The sequence below is a fragment of the Oncorhynchus mykiss genome, chromosome 26 (assembly GCF_057628025.1).
Source record: "Oncorhynchus mykiss isolate SJ-2025 chromosome 26, ASM5762802v1, whole genome shotgun sequence".
NCBI lineage: Eukaryota > Metazoa > Chordata > Actinopteri > Salmoniformes > Salmonidae > Oncorhynchus > Oncorhynchus mykiss.
In genome coordinates this window covers 33,797,073-33,810,487 of record NC_143047.1, presented here as the reverse complement: position 1 = coordinate 33,810,487, position 13,415 = coordinate 33,797,073, and the positions used below count along the sequence as shown (strand labels likewise).

The 13,415-nt window shown below is 43.1% G+C and overlaps 1 protein-coding gene across 2 annotated transcripts; it reads right to left on the bottom strand.

The window, feature by feature from the left end:
- Window positions 1-1,248: 1,248 nt before the first annotated feature.
- On the bottom strand, window positions 1,249-8,346 carry LOC110526689 (maspardin). 2 transcript variants are annotated; one of them, XM_036981175.2, is made up of 10 exons: window positions 8,200-8,335; window positions 7,739-7,803; window positions 7,267-7,428; window positions 6,205-6,285; window positions 5,611-5,756; window positions 4,981-5,089; window positions 4,610-4,717; window positions 4,253-4,393; window positions 3,503-3,583; window positions 1,249-2,026 (listed from the first exon to the last, which is right to left on the bottom strand). In XM_036981175.2, exons 2-10 carry the CDS (start codon window positions 7,799-7,801, stop codon window positions 1,910-1,912), a joined length of 1,008 nt encoding a protein of 335 aa, XP_036837070.1. In that variant the 5' UTR covers window positions 7,802-7,803; window positions 8,200-8,335; the 3' UTR covers window positions 1,249-1,909. The 2 variants fall into 2 exon arrangements, with proteins under 2 accessions (XP_036837070.1, XP_036837071.1); XM_036981176.2 differs by lacking the exon at window positions 3,503-3,583 and having other exon boundaries at window positions 8,200-8,346.
- Between the last annotated feature and the right edge of the window lie 5,069 nt (window positions 8,347-13,415).

Genomic DNA, 13,415 nt, shown 5'->3' with positions numbered 1-13,415 from the left:
AATTGAACCCTGTGGTACCCCCATAGAGACTGCCAGGGGTCCGGACAACATGCCCTCCGATTTGACACACTGAACTCTGTCTGCAAAGTAGTTGGTGAACCAGGCGAGGCAGTCATTAGAAAAACCAAGGCTATTGAGTCTGCCGATAAGAATACAGTGATTGACAGAGTCGAAAGCCTTGGCCAGGTCGATGAAGACGGCTGCACAGTACTGTCTTTTATCGATGGCGGTTATGATATCGTTTAGTACCTGATTGCAAGGGGGAGAAGTTACGGTGGGATTCTAAATGGTCAGTTATCTGTTTATTAACTTGGCTTTCGAAGACTTTAGATAGGCAGGGCAGGATGGATATAGGTCTGTAACAGTTTGGGTCTAGGGTGCCACCCCATTTGAAGAGGGGGATGACCGCGGCAGCTTTCCCATCTTTAGGGATCTCGGACGATACGAAAGAGAGGTTGAACAGGCTGGTAAATAGGGGTTGCAACAATGGCGGCGGATCGTTTTAGAAAGACAGGGTCCAAATTGTCAAGCCCAGCTGATTTGTACGGGTCCAGGTTTTGCAGCTCTTTCAGAACATATGCTGTCTGGATTTGGGTGAAGGAGAAGCTGGGAGGCTTGGGCGAGTAGCTGCGTGGGGGGGCGGAGCTGTTGGCCGGGGTTGGAGTAGCCAGGAGGAAGGCATGGCTAGCCGTTGAGAAATGCTTATTGAAATTTTTGATTATCATGGATTTATCATTGGTGACCGTGTTGCCTAGCCTCAGTGCAGTGGGCAGCTGGAAGGAGGTGCTCTTATTCTCCATGGACTTTAGTGTCCCAAAACTTTTTGGAGTTAGAGCTACAGGATGCGAATTTCTGCTTGAAAAAGCTAGACTTGGCTTTCCTGACTGACTGCGTGTATTGGTTCCTGACTTCCCTGAACAGTTGCATATCGTGGGGACTATTCGATGCTATTGCAGTCCGCAATAAAAAAGTGACCCCAAACCTTTGAACGGTAGTGTATGTTCCGACCCCATGACCATCCGCTCGAGAAAATTAAAAATCATCCCATGGCTGATTGTAGTTATTGATCCCTGCAATAGACCAACCCCCAGCATTATGGAAAATGTTCTATCAACATGACATCTTGCATTTATTGTGCTTTACATCATTCCAGCACAAATAGGATTTAGGCATTCATAAGTGTATAACAACCTATGGAAATGCATAGAAAGTTGGTTGAAATTACACAAAACCCCACATGGCAGGGCATGTTTTCAAGAAGGCTTTATTAAATTACAAATTAAATTTAACATTATTTCTTCTGACTAACATCCTCCGCTGTATATCTAATCAGTGCAGGTTTTCTAGCTTACCAAGTATCGCCACGGTTGGCAGAGTTAACCATAAACATAGAAGGAAAAACATGGAATTCAAAAGTGCAACATCAATTAAATGCATGAGATTTATATCACATAAGGCAAAAGGTTCATAACATGGCATCGTATGGCGTTTCTTCTCTCAAAGCAACGTAGCCAATTACGCTCTATTTACAGTAACAGTGATAATTAAAATATATATTTTTAACTGTAAAGTAAAAATAGTATCAGTTCAACTTGTGGATTGATTGTATTCAATATCGTAGAAAAAACAGAAAGAAGATCAGGTGAAGAGATTACCTTTTTTAACAAGTGGATCCATAGATCCGTGTGACCAGTCGTGGTGACTGGGTGATGATGGTTGAGATCATAGAAATACAGAAATAGAATTGAGTCATTCTAATTTCTATGGTTGACTTTTTCTTGGCTGTTTTGCTGGTCAGGGAAACGTAGTTCCCATAGTTCTGCCCCACAGAATCAGCCAATCCGATTCTATGGTTCTGGCCTGCCGGTCAGAGCTGGGAGAGAGGAGAAGGTGCTGGGTAACAGTCTCGTCATTGGTCGTTGGCGCTATTCACCAGGTGGCTCTTCTGCACCTCCAGCTCCTCGGCGCTCACCATGTCCGAGTTGATGGCGGCGTACCGCGTCCCGTGGAACTGCCGCAGGTGAATCTGAGGAGAGGGGTCGAGACAGAGGGAACATGTTCAGAAATAGTCTATATGAAATTACATGCAGGAAGCCTCATATGACCATCCTTACAGAATGTAAGCTTGAGATCAGGATGTTGGTACAAGGCTAACTTGCAGGTACAATAAGTAAGGTCATGACAGAAAGAGTGGTAACCCGACACTGTTGAACGTTCTAACAATTCTCAGACTCGTACGTCTAGTAGTGTAGCCTCGGTAATGTATTAAACGTGAGTTTGTGATGAATCCAGCAGTGCAGGCTCCAGCACATTTCTTATTGCCGTTTCATTGTGTTACTACTATGGTGCTATTTCTACTGAAACAACCTTAAACGGTCATAGACCACAAGCATCACTATGTACCATTTGGTACCAGATAGTTACCAATAGTGCTGACTTCTTTGATGCAAGTCAAGTATCCATTGTTGGTACATAGTTACTACTGTAGTTAGTTAATACCAATGTACATACCAAGTACTATCTGGAAAGAAAGATTTTTGGCTGCATCTCCAAACACCAGACAGACAATCTTGTTGAAAAGCACCACTTAAAACATAGTCAGACACTTAACACTAGGGATTAACAAGGGATGTCAGTGGCCAAAACCTCTTTTGTAGCACAGATGCAGCTGGTTGGGTTAGCCTGCAGAGGAAGCTGTGGAATCAAGTGTCTGACTATGTTTAGTGGTGCTATTCAAGATTGTGGTCTATCTGGTGGTTGTAGATACCTACAGCCTGATTTCCAGCTAGTACTTGGTATGTACATTGGTATTAACTAACTACAGTAGTAACTATGTACCAACAATGGATACTTGACTTGCATCAAAGAAGTCAGCACTATTGGTAACTATCTGGTACCAAATGGTACATAGTGATGCTTGTGGTCTATGACCGTTTAAGGTTGTTTCAGTAGAAATAGCACCATAGTAGTAACACAATGAAACGGCAATAAGAAATGTGCAGGAGCCTGCACTGCTGGATTCATCACAAACTCACATGTTTAATACATTACCGAGGCTACACTACTACATGTACGAGTCTGAGAATTGTTAGAACATTCAACAGTGTGGGGTTACCACTCTTCCTGTCATTGACTTTAATGACCTGCCAAGTTAAATACAATTTTAAAGATAAACACCGGTAGCCGGGATCAACACCTCACATTTCCCAAGAAAATAAAATGACAAGACCTGAGAAATTACAACAATGTCGAACTAAAGCAATTCCGCAAATATTGGCATAAAATAGCACATTATCCAAACAGGTTTTCACATGGAAACCTTGAGCATAATTGACACCGCCGGACTGCACAGGAGACCAGAATGCAGTTTAGAGTTCTCATCAGAACTGAAATTCGATCCCGGTCTGACCGAAGCCCGGTGAGCTGAAGCCCGAGCCCAGGCCTGACATCACAGAAATTAAGTGCCAAAAAAAAGAATAAAAAGATTTCTAGAAAAGTGTACATTGAAATAAAGTGGTGTTGAGAACAACATGGCGGAGGCGGACGACAGCAGAGTGAGGAGAGGAGGAAACAGCCATTGGATCTAGAAAAAGCGCAGATAGAGGAAAACTCACCTTAGTTATGATGCACTGAATGATGACAATATTTGAATAAAGTAGGCTAATGCAATTGAAGGCATGTATCAAATTCTTGCTTATACTGAAACTCCCAAAGTCATATCCAGCCGTTATACTAATTTAAAGCAATAGTCGTGTGTGGTCACCTAGATTATAATTTCAGCACCGTTTTGATTGGGACAGCGACATCTCGCTGCTTTGAGACAAGCGTGGGAGACTCCTCGAGATAAATCAATCTATGTCAGATGTTAGTATTCACTGAATCTCCATTTGGATATTTGGTAACAATTAGGCTGGGAAATGTTAGCCACATTGAGGTGAGAGCGGTATGAGAGTAGAACTGTTGACACTATCATCATCAGCTGAGTCTGAAATATACAAGATAAACATACTAAAGTGGTGAGATAATACCACAGCTTCCTCTCCAGGCTAACCCAACCAGCCGCATCTGTGCTACAAGATACATTTTGATGACAGACATCACTTCACTTTCTTATAAACTTCTGTTCCTAATACAATGTAAGGGGAAAGTCACATCATATCCCCACATGAAATACATTGTGTAATATTTATCATATCAGTTTGGTGGTTTAAATGGTACAGTGTGTCTTTTCTACCAACTCTGATGTGCTCACCTGTATGTATAGGTTGACCTCAGCACTCCTACACAGGTAGGGGAAGTTTCCACCCGTTTTGAGGTGAGCCCGTCTGGCATTTGGATACAGCTTATACATTTCCTCTTTCGCCTCGTGTGACAGGGCACTCTGGTCGAACACCTTTAAACCAAATGAAACGCGCACACAAACAAGTAGCACACACACAGTTATACACAGTCGCATACATATGCATAAGCACAGAACACATCCAGGTTACAGCTCCAATGACCCACCCACAAGCCACAAAACAGCCAATCCCTACTGATATGTGAAGTGAGATGTACAGTAAACAAGAATGGAAATAAAATGCTGCAAATGAACAGCAGTTCCTCCTACATCCATAATGGTGACGGCCAGGTCCTTTATCTTGTGAGGCTCCACGTAGGAGTTCTGACAGTTGAGTGTTAGTCTGGAGGCTAGCTCACCCTGGTTCAGGCTCTCCAGCTAGGGAGGGGGGAGAGAGAAAGAGGTGGAGAGAGACAGAGAAGGGGGTTGAGAGAAGGAGAGAGATGAAAGAGAGAAATGGGTAGAGAGAGAGAGAAGGGGGGGGGAGAAAGAGAGAGAGAGGTGGTAACTGTCATACCTCATCAAAACCCAAAATATGCATCTCTGCTGTGAATTTGAGTGGTTACATTTCTCTAGACAATCCCTCAGCTGTTTACCAAAACAATTTCAGATTACCCCTTTAATAGAGGTCTGGAACTTACTCTGTCGACCATAAAGTCGATTGCGTCGGCCATCTTGGGGTCGACAGGTCCTTTAGCGAAGTTCCCCAGGACAATCTTCTTCAACATGAAGGCGGGCATCAACCAAAAGCTGGAAGGCAAGAAATAACATGGCGTCCCTGTATGAATGACTCAGAACAGGGATCTACAGGTAGAGAATAGAGAAACGTATGTGGCTCAAAGCTAAATGGTAAGGCTAAACCAAAAAAGACAAGACTGGCAAACATGTAACTTTAATGAACTACGGAGGCCTACACGGTACACAGATGACATTTGTAATGACAGACCATAAACAAAGGCTATGTTTTGCGTTTTGACAAACACCTGGGTCACGTTCAGCAGGGTAAAATGGTGCCTTTCTGACATGTAGAGAAAGGAATCATGTCAGCTCTATTCATGGCATTTCTATCTGTACCGCTCCACAACGTCTGTCCACTGAACAAGACCCTGTTCTTCCTCCACAGCACGGTAAGGGTAAAACGGTCTTATTCATTAGGCACCAAATCGAAAAAAACAGACAAACCGGGCAGGACTACTTGAACTTGTCCAATAAGAAATGCTTGTTTTAATTTTGCTACAGTGTTCCTTAAGGAATACAACCCAGGACTGTACCTGTTGGCTGTCAATGTCTGGTTGAAGATGGTGGTGTCACTGAAGGAGTTGCACAGGATCAGAGAGTGGACTCTGGGAGACTTGTGTGTGTGCTCGGCAAACTTCTGGGCCAGGAAGCCGCCCAGAGAAGCACCAAATAGATGGACCTATAACAATAGAAATAGTCTGACACTTTACTTAAAGCCTTAATGCATTATGATGCACTTAGAATGGAAGTCCATAATGATCATGACTATATTGAACATTTGCTACATAAATTATAATAAGACAATTATAACATGTTTATATAACAAGTAATAATGTATTATGTAATAATACCATTAATGTAGTAATAATATGGTCCTGTATGGCTCAGTTGGTAGAGCATGGTGCTTGCCCCGCCAGGGTTGTGGGTTTAATTCTCAGGGACACCCATACGTAAAATGTATGCAGTATAGACGCATGACTAAGTCACTTTGGAGAAAAGCGTCTGCTATATGGCATATATTATTATATTAAAAACGCATTATAGCTGTCGGTTTTGCATAATTCCAGGTCATACCATTGTAAAACCATAAAAGACTAGCGTTACAAGTTTTCCATGGTAATACAAACCTTGTCCAAATGCAAGTGATCGAGAAGCTTCCGAAATCCATCACAGAACTCCAAGAGATCCCAATAAACAGGATACTGCAGCTAAGAGAGACAGAGAAAAGTCATTTTCAGAAACCTTAACTTGTAGAATATATCCAGTCTAGGAACCCCTGGGGCTAGTTTAAAACACATTTAATCCAGATCAAAACAGTCCTGTGTTGGGTAAACTTATTCTGCTTCGGATGTGTTTTATCCTTGTTTGCATACAGTTCTAAAACAAAACAAAGCCAAATCTCTAACAGCTAAAAGCACTAGATGAACCTAGCAGCTACAGAGAACCGGAATCAACTCTATGCCACTCAGTGTGATGTTAAAGTCATGACATTCAATGGTGCCTGGCTCAAATAAAAATCACTTGGAATATAGCCTAGTGAAAGACTTCTACTCCTACATCAGAATAGACTTGTATTGTACCCTGGCTGGTCTAGAGGTAAAGCCTCCAGCACGCGTCTTTAGTATCGGCATGTGATCAAATCCAGCCTACTGCCCTTTCACACAACCTCGCTTTAACCTTCCCCACTGTCATTCTCTCTCACTATTTGGTCAATAAAAATCTGAAAACACCTTTATGAACCTATAGCGCAATTAAAAGTATACCAGCTTCATAAAGATGCTTATAAAAGCATTAGACTTAACTACACTCCTCAGTTTTGCCTGTCTTACTGTTATATTCGTTATATTAACTGTGTAGGTCAAATATCAAAATACCAGCATTCATCCATTACTGATCCATTCTAAATTCTCACCATACAGTCCGAATACAGTTTTTCCAAAGTTCTTCATATAAAAGGCGTTTTATTTTAAATTCTAAATATGGAGGATGGCCTAACAGCCAAAATGTTTGATTTGCACTGGTTGCCTCTATACTGAATAAATAAGCATCACATAACCTGTAGAGTGGACCCAGTCTAGTGTATCTAATATTCCAAAAGGAGTGCCTTGGTCATTTGACTGTGGATGATGAATATCTTAATGAATATTATGAGCCACAAGCCATAATGGTGTTCTTTCACAGTGACTCACTGAGATGACTCTGTAGCCCCAGCCTGTCAGGGCTAAGACCTGCTGGAAGAACACCTCTGCTGTCCCACTCACAGGGGGAAGGAATATGATGGGACACCTGATGCTCTTTGGGCCTGCGTCATACAAGGACCACACCTTGCTGTCATCGTCGTCCACTATAATCTTGAGAGATGATACAGAGGTGAAACATGAATGTACAACCCATAAATGCAAAACATTCCATGTAATATTATAGCAAATTCTATAACAAAGAACTGTGTTTCTAGATGGGATCACGTCAATGAAAGGGATATTTAAGAAGACTGTGTTGGACTCGTCAATGTCAACAAACTGAAGATATATAGTATAACTGTTCAATTAAATATTATTGTATGGAGTTCATACGGGCTATGTGAATGGCCAGCAACGGAAACAACTGTAGTGATAAAGCTAGCTAGGCTATTGTGGAGTGCGATATGGTGTTTTTGCTTACTTTTTTCAGTGGCACTGTGCTTCTGAACCAGTTGTAATCAGGAGATATTCTTATCTCCTCCATTTCTGTGGAAACAAGAAGACGAAGGCTAGTAAGAAAGCTAATAGGCTGGTATTAAGTATCCTCCTGTTAAAGGAAGGAAGGAAGTATGATGATTCTGAAACTGATTAGCCATCCTTCAGCGTGTGCTTGTTTATCTCTTTAGTAACTAAAGAGGGGGGTTGATGAGAACCGTCAGCTAACACCAGTTTGCATTTATTTTATTTGGCTAGTTTGTCGCATGTCTCTGTCTAGTTCACGTTAGCCATCCTAGCTAACGTTAGTCACCACTCGTGACGAATACTTAAGCTGTAACGTTAGCTAACGACTGTACGATTTTCTCTCTCACAAAGTTATTACCTGCAAACCGATGATCAATGACAAAAACAAAAATATGTAAAAATACATAGGGTCAATATTACCGTGTTTGCTTTGGATATCATTCACCGTTAAGGTCCACTTTTATCCACAGATTAGCAACATTTTATTTCTCGTTCTGAACAAGTCATATGACATTACTTGCACGCACTTCCGTGATGCTCAGGGGCGTGTTTCAACATTCTTAAATTACTTCCTTCCTCTCCTCGTCTCCTTTACTTCATGATTATTGATCTCCTAAAACCACAGACTTCTATTAAAAACCTAAAGCCTAAAACCTTTGTCTATACATTAGAGAAAAGATGGTCATGAGACCAATGTATACATTTTGTTCACCAAGATTTTACAATAGGACATGGTGTGTTCCCTTTTAGGCTCATATATCTACAGCGAATAGTCAAGGGGCCAGACCAAAAATGTGTCCACTTTGAGGTGTCAAAGGTTTGATGGCATTCAATTGTTCTATGTTTTTCACATCTTTAAATATTTTGTTGTATGGGGTCTATTCAATAGAATGTTCACAGGCTGATAAAGGAATGTTGAGACAAGTTGGAATGTTCACATGTTCATTGAAAATGACAAACAAACAACATTCTATTGGATCTCTTAAAAACCATGGGATTAGGTACATTTTTGCCTTCAGATCTAATGATTTACTTAGACTGACTCATCATTGAAACAACAATGTAACAAACTACATATTTGTTGTAGGGAAATTGGTTATAATGGGAAATTCTACAAGTCCAAGAGATCCAAAGCTGGTAGCGTATTTTTTTATAGTTTTATATAGCCACCTGTAATAGTCTGTTGTACACTGAGTGTACAAAACATTAGGAACACCTTCCTAATATTGAGTTGCACCCCCTTTTGCCCTCAGAACAGCCTCAATTTGTCGGGGCATGGACTCTACGAGGTGACAAAAGCATTCCACAGGGATGCAGGCCCATGTTCACTCCAATGCTTCCCACTATTGTGTCAAGTTGGCTGGATGTCCTTTGGTTGGTGGAACATTCTTGATACACACGGGAAACTGGTGAGCATGAAAAACCCAGCAGCTGTGCAGTTCTTTACACATTCAAACTGGTGCGCCTGGCACCTACTACCATACAAAGGCACTTACATGTTTTGTCTTGCCCATTCACCCTCTGAATGGCACGCATACACAATCCGTATCTCAATTGTCTCAAGGCTTAAAAATCCTTCTCTAAGTCCTCTTCATCTACACTGATTGAAGTGGATTTAGGTGAAATTAATAAGGGATCATAACTTTCACCTGGATTCACCTAGTCAGTGTATGTCATGAAAAGAGCAGTTGTTCCTAATGTTTTGTACACTCAGTGTGTAGAGGTGGAGTTGTCGGACCAGGCTATGATAAAGCCTGACAGTATGCTCTCGATGGTGCTCCTGTAGAACACTGTGAGGGCCCTCGGGGACAGGCCACATTTCTTCAGCCTCCTGAGGTTGAAGAGTCACTGTCGTTCCTTCTTCACCATAGTGTCCGTGTGGTTTGACCATTTTAGCTCCTTGGAGATGTGTACCAGAGGAACTGTCTCAATGGCGGCCCCGTTGATGAGGATGGGGGCATGCCCAGCCTGGTTCCTCCTGAAGTCCACGATCAATTCCTTGGTTTTGCTGACGTTGAGGGAGAGGTTTTTTACCTGGCACCACACCGTCAGAGGGCCTACCTCCTCCCTGTAGGCCATCTCGTCGTTGTTGGTAATCAGGCCTACTACTGTTGTGTTGTCAGCAAATTTGATGATGGAGTTGGAACTGTGTGAGGTCACACAGTCGTGGGTATACAGGGTATACTCCATGTTTATTGGATTTATTTTATTTTACCTTTATTTAACCAGGTAGGCCAGTTGAGAACAAGTTCTCATTTACAACTGTGACCTGGCCAAGATAAACAAAGCAGGGCGGAGGAGGAGGGAGGAGGTTAGAAACAGCCTCTCCCTCAACGTCAGCAAAACCAAGGAGACGATCGTGGACTACAGGAAACAGGGGGAGGAGCCTGCACCTATTGTCATTGACAGGGCTGCTGGGGGAGGGTAAAAACCTTACAGTTCCTCTGTGTGCACATCACAGAGATCCAGACATGGCCCAATCACATCACCATCATGGTGAAAAAGGTGCAGCAGCACCTCTTCAACCCTAGGTGCCTGAAGAAATTTGGCATGGCCCATTGAATCCTAAATAAGTTCTATAGCTGCACAATCGAGAACATCTTGACTGGCTGCATCACCGCCTGGAACGGCAACTGCACCACCGCCTGGAACGGCAACTGCACCACCGCCTGGAACGGCAACTGCATCACCGCCTGGAACGGCAACTGCACCCCCCTCAACCAGAAGGCCCAACAGAGAGTGGTGCGGCCGGCCCACTGCATAACTGGGGGAGAGCTCCCTGCCCTCCGGGACAAATCAAATCAAATGTTATTTGTCACATACACATGGTTAGCAGATGTTAATGTGAGTGTAGCGAAATGCTTGTGCTTCTAGTTCCGACCATGCAGTAATATCTAACAAGTAATCTAACCAAACAATTTCACAACAACGACCTTATACACACAAGTGTAAAGGAATGAATAAGAATATGTACATACAAATATATGAATGAGTGATGGCAGGACGGCATAGGCAAGATGCAGTAGATGGTATAGAGTACAGTATATACAGTACATATGAGATGAGTAATGTAGGGTATGTAAACATTATATAGAGTGGCATTGTTTAAAGTGGCTAGTGATACATTTATTACATCAATTTTTCCATTATTTAAGTGGCTAGAGTTGAGTCAGTATGTTGGCAGCAGCCACTCAATGTTAGTGATGGCTGTTTAACAGTCTGATGGCCTTGAGATAGAAGCTGTTTTTCAGTCTCTCGGTCTCCGCTTTGATGCACCTGTACTGACCTCGCCTTCTGGATAATAGCGGGGTGAACAGGCAGTGGCTCGAGTGGTTGTTGTCCTTGATGATCTTTTTGGCCTTTCTGTGACATCGGGTGGTGTAGGTGTCCTGGAGGGCAGGTAGTTTGCCCCCGGTGATGCGTTGTGCAGACCTCACTACCATCTGGAGAGCCTTACGGTTATGGGCGGAGCAGTTGCCATACCAGGCGGTGATACAGCCCAACAGGATGCTCTCGATTGTGCATCTGTAAAAGTTTGTGAGTGTTTTTGGTGACAAGCCGAATTTCTTCAGCCTCCTGAGGTTGAAGAGGGACTGCTGCGCCTTCTTCACCACGCTGTCTGTGTGGGTGGACCATTTCAGTTTGTTCGTGATGTGTACGCCGAGGAACTTAAAACTTTCCACTTTCTCCACTACTGTCCCCTCGATGTGCATAGGGGGCTGCTCCCTCTGCTGTTTCCTGAAGTCCACGATCATCTCTTTTGTTTTGTTGACATTGTGTGTGAGGTTATTTTCCTGACACCACACTCCGAGGGCCCTCACCTCCTCCCTGTAGGCCATCTCGTCGTTGTTGGTAATCAAGCCTACCACATTAGTGTCGTCTGCAAACTTGAGGATTGAGTTGGAGGCGTGCATGGCCACGCAGTCATGGGTGAACAGGGAGTCCAGGAGAGGGCTGAGAACGCACCCTTGTGGGGCCCCAGTGTTGAGGATCTGCGGGGTGGAGATGTTGTTACCTACCCTCCCCACCTGGGGGCGGCCCATCAGGAATTCCAGGACCCAGTTTCACAGGGCGGGATCGAGACCCAGGGTCTCGAGCTTAATGATGAGTTTGGAAGGTACTATGGTGTTAAATGCTGAGCTGTAGTTGATGAACAGCATTCTTACATAGGTATTCCTCTTGTCCAGATGGGTTAGTGTAGTGTGTAGTGTGATCGCGATTGCGTCGTCTGTGGACCTATTGGGGCGGTAAGCAATGACATCTACACTAGGCGTGTCTGAGGGAGGCCCGAAAGATCGTCAAGGACTTCAGTCACCCGAGCCAGAGACTGTTCACTCTGTTACCATCTGGGAAATGGTATCAGAGTATCGGGTCACGGACCAACAGGATCTGAGACAGCTTCTACTACCAGGCCATCAGATTTCTGAAAAGCTAAACTTAGCTGTCTCCCTGCACAGACCTGCAGCTTAGAGACTATATACACCGGAGAGACTATATGTATCTTAGAAATTGTTTGCACTGACTACCCACACATACAACCCTTATACACAAACCTACACACACACACACACACGCACGCACTACGCACGCACACCCACCCACCCACCCACCCACCCACACACACACACACACACACACACACACACACACACACACACACGCAGTCAACCCTCCTGTTCTAATATATACTATTGATTCCACTACCAGCTTTATACTTGTAAATAGAGTCCATTATTACGATGCACACTACCTCTTCTATTACTTCTACTACTTGTTATTTTTGGCTCAACTCTTTTCTGTGTTATTAATGATTAATGTACTGCATTGTTATGGGAGCTAGCACATAAGCATTTCGCTGCAAACTGTGTAAGTGACGAATACATTTTCTTAACTCTTATTTTTCTTTAAACTGCATTGTTGGTTTAAGGGCTTATAAGTAAACATTTCACAGTACGGTCTAAACCTGTTGTATTCGGGGCATATGACAAATAAAATTGGATTTGATTTTGATTATATACATATAACTGACATACTTGGGTTGTCCTCATTGTAGCACACATTTTAAGTCATTATTGGTCTATTACACTAATTATTTATTCAGTTACGCAAAATCAATGTAGTCAAAGAGGAAGAGGCAAAGCAAGAGGATTTACTACACCCAAAATCTGTCCTTGGGAGATTTTCTTATTTAACCTTTATTTAATTTGGCAAGTCAGTTAAGGACAAATTCTTATTTACAATGACGGCCGACACCGGCCAAACCCGGACGACGATGGGCGAGTTGTGCGCAGCCCTATGGGACTCCCAATCAGAGATAAGCCCTTTTTTGTATGGAGGTCTATGAGAGCGTGTCGAATAACATGGCTTGTTTGATCTAATAGAAGTTTCGTAATGTTTAGACTGTTACAAATGTACTGATATAAGTGGATGCATGTGGCATTCCGCCAACTTTGGAAGAAAAAAACGACTTAGTTGTGCCAGTTGTTCAGAGCACAGCTGCCCTGGTGCCCTCTCATTGGCTAGAAGGGTCCCACCTGATCGCACCTCGTTGAGGACATGTATTTCCATTGTTGGAGCAGTCACTCTAATGTCTTGTCATTATAATAGAAAATCTTTGATGCAGTTCCTCCCCGGCC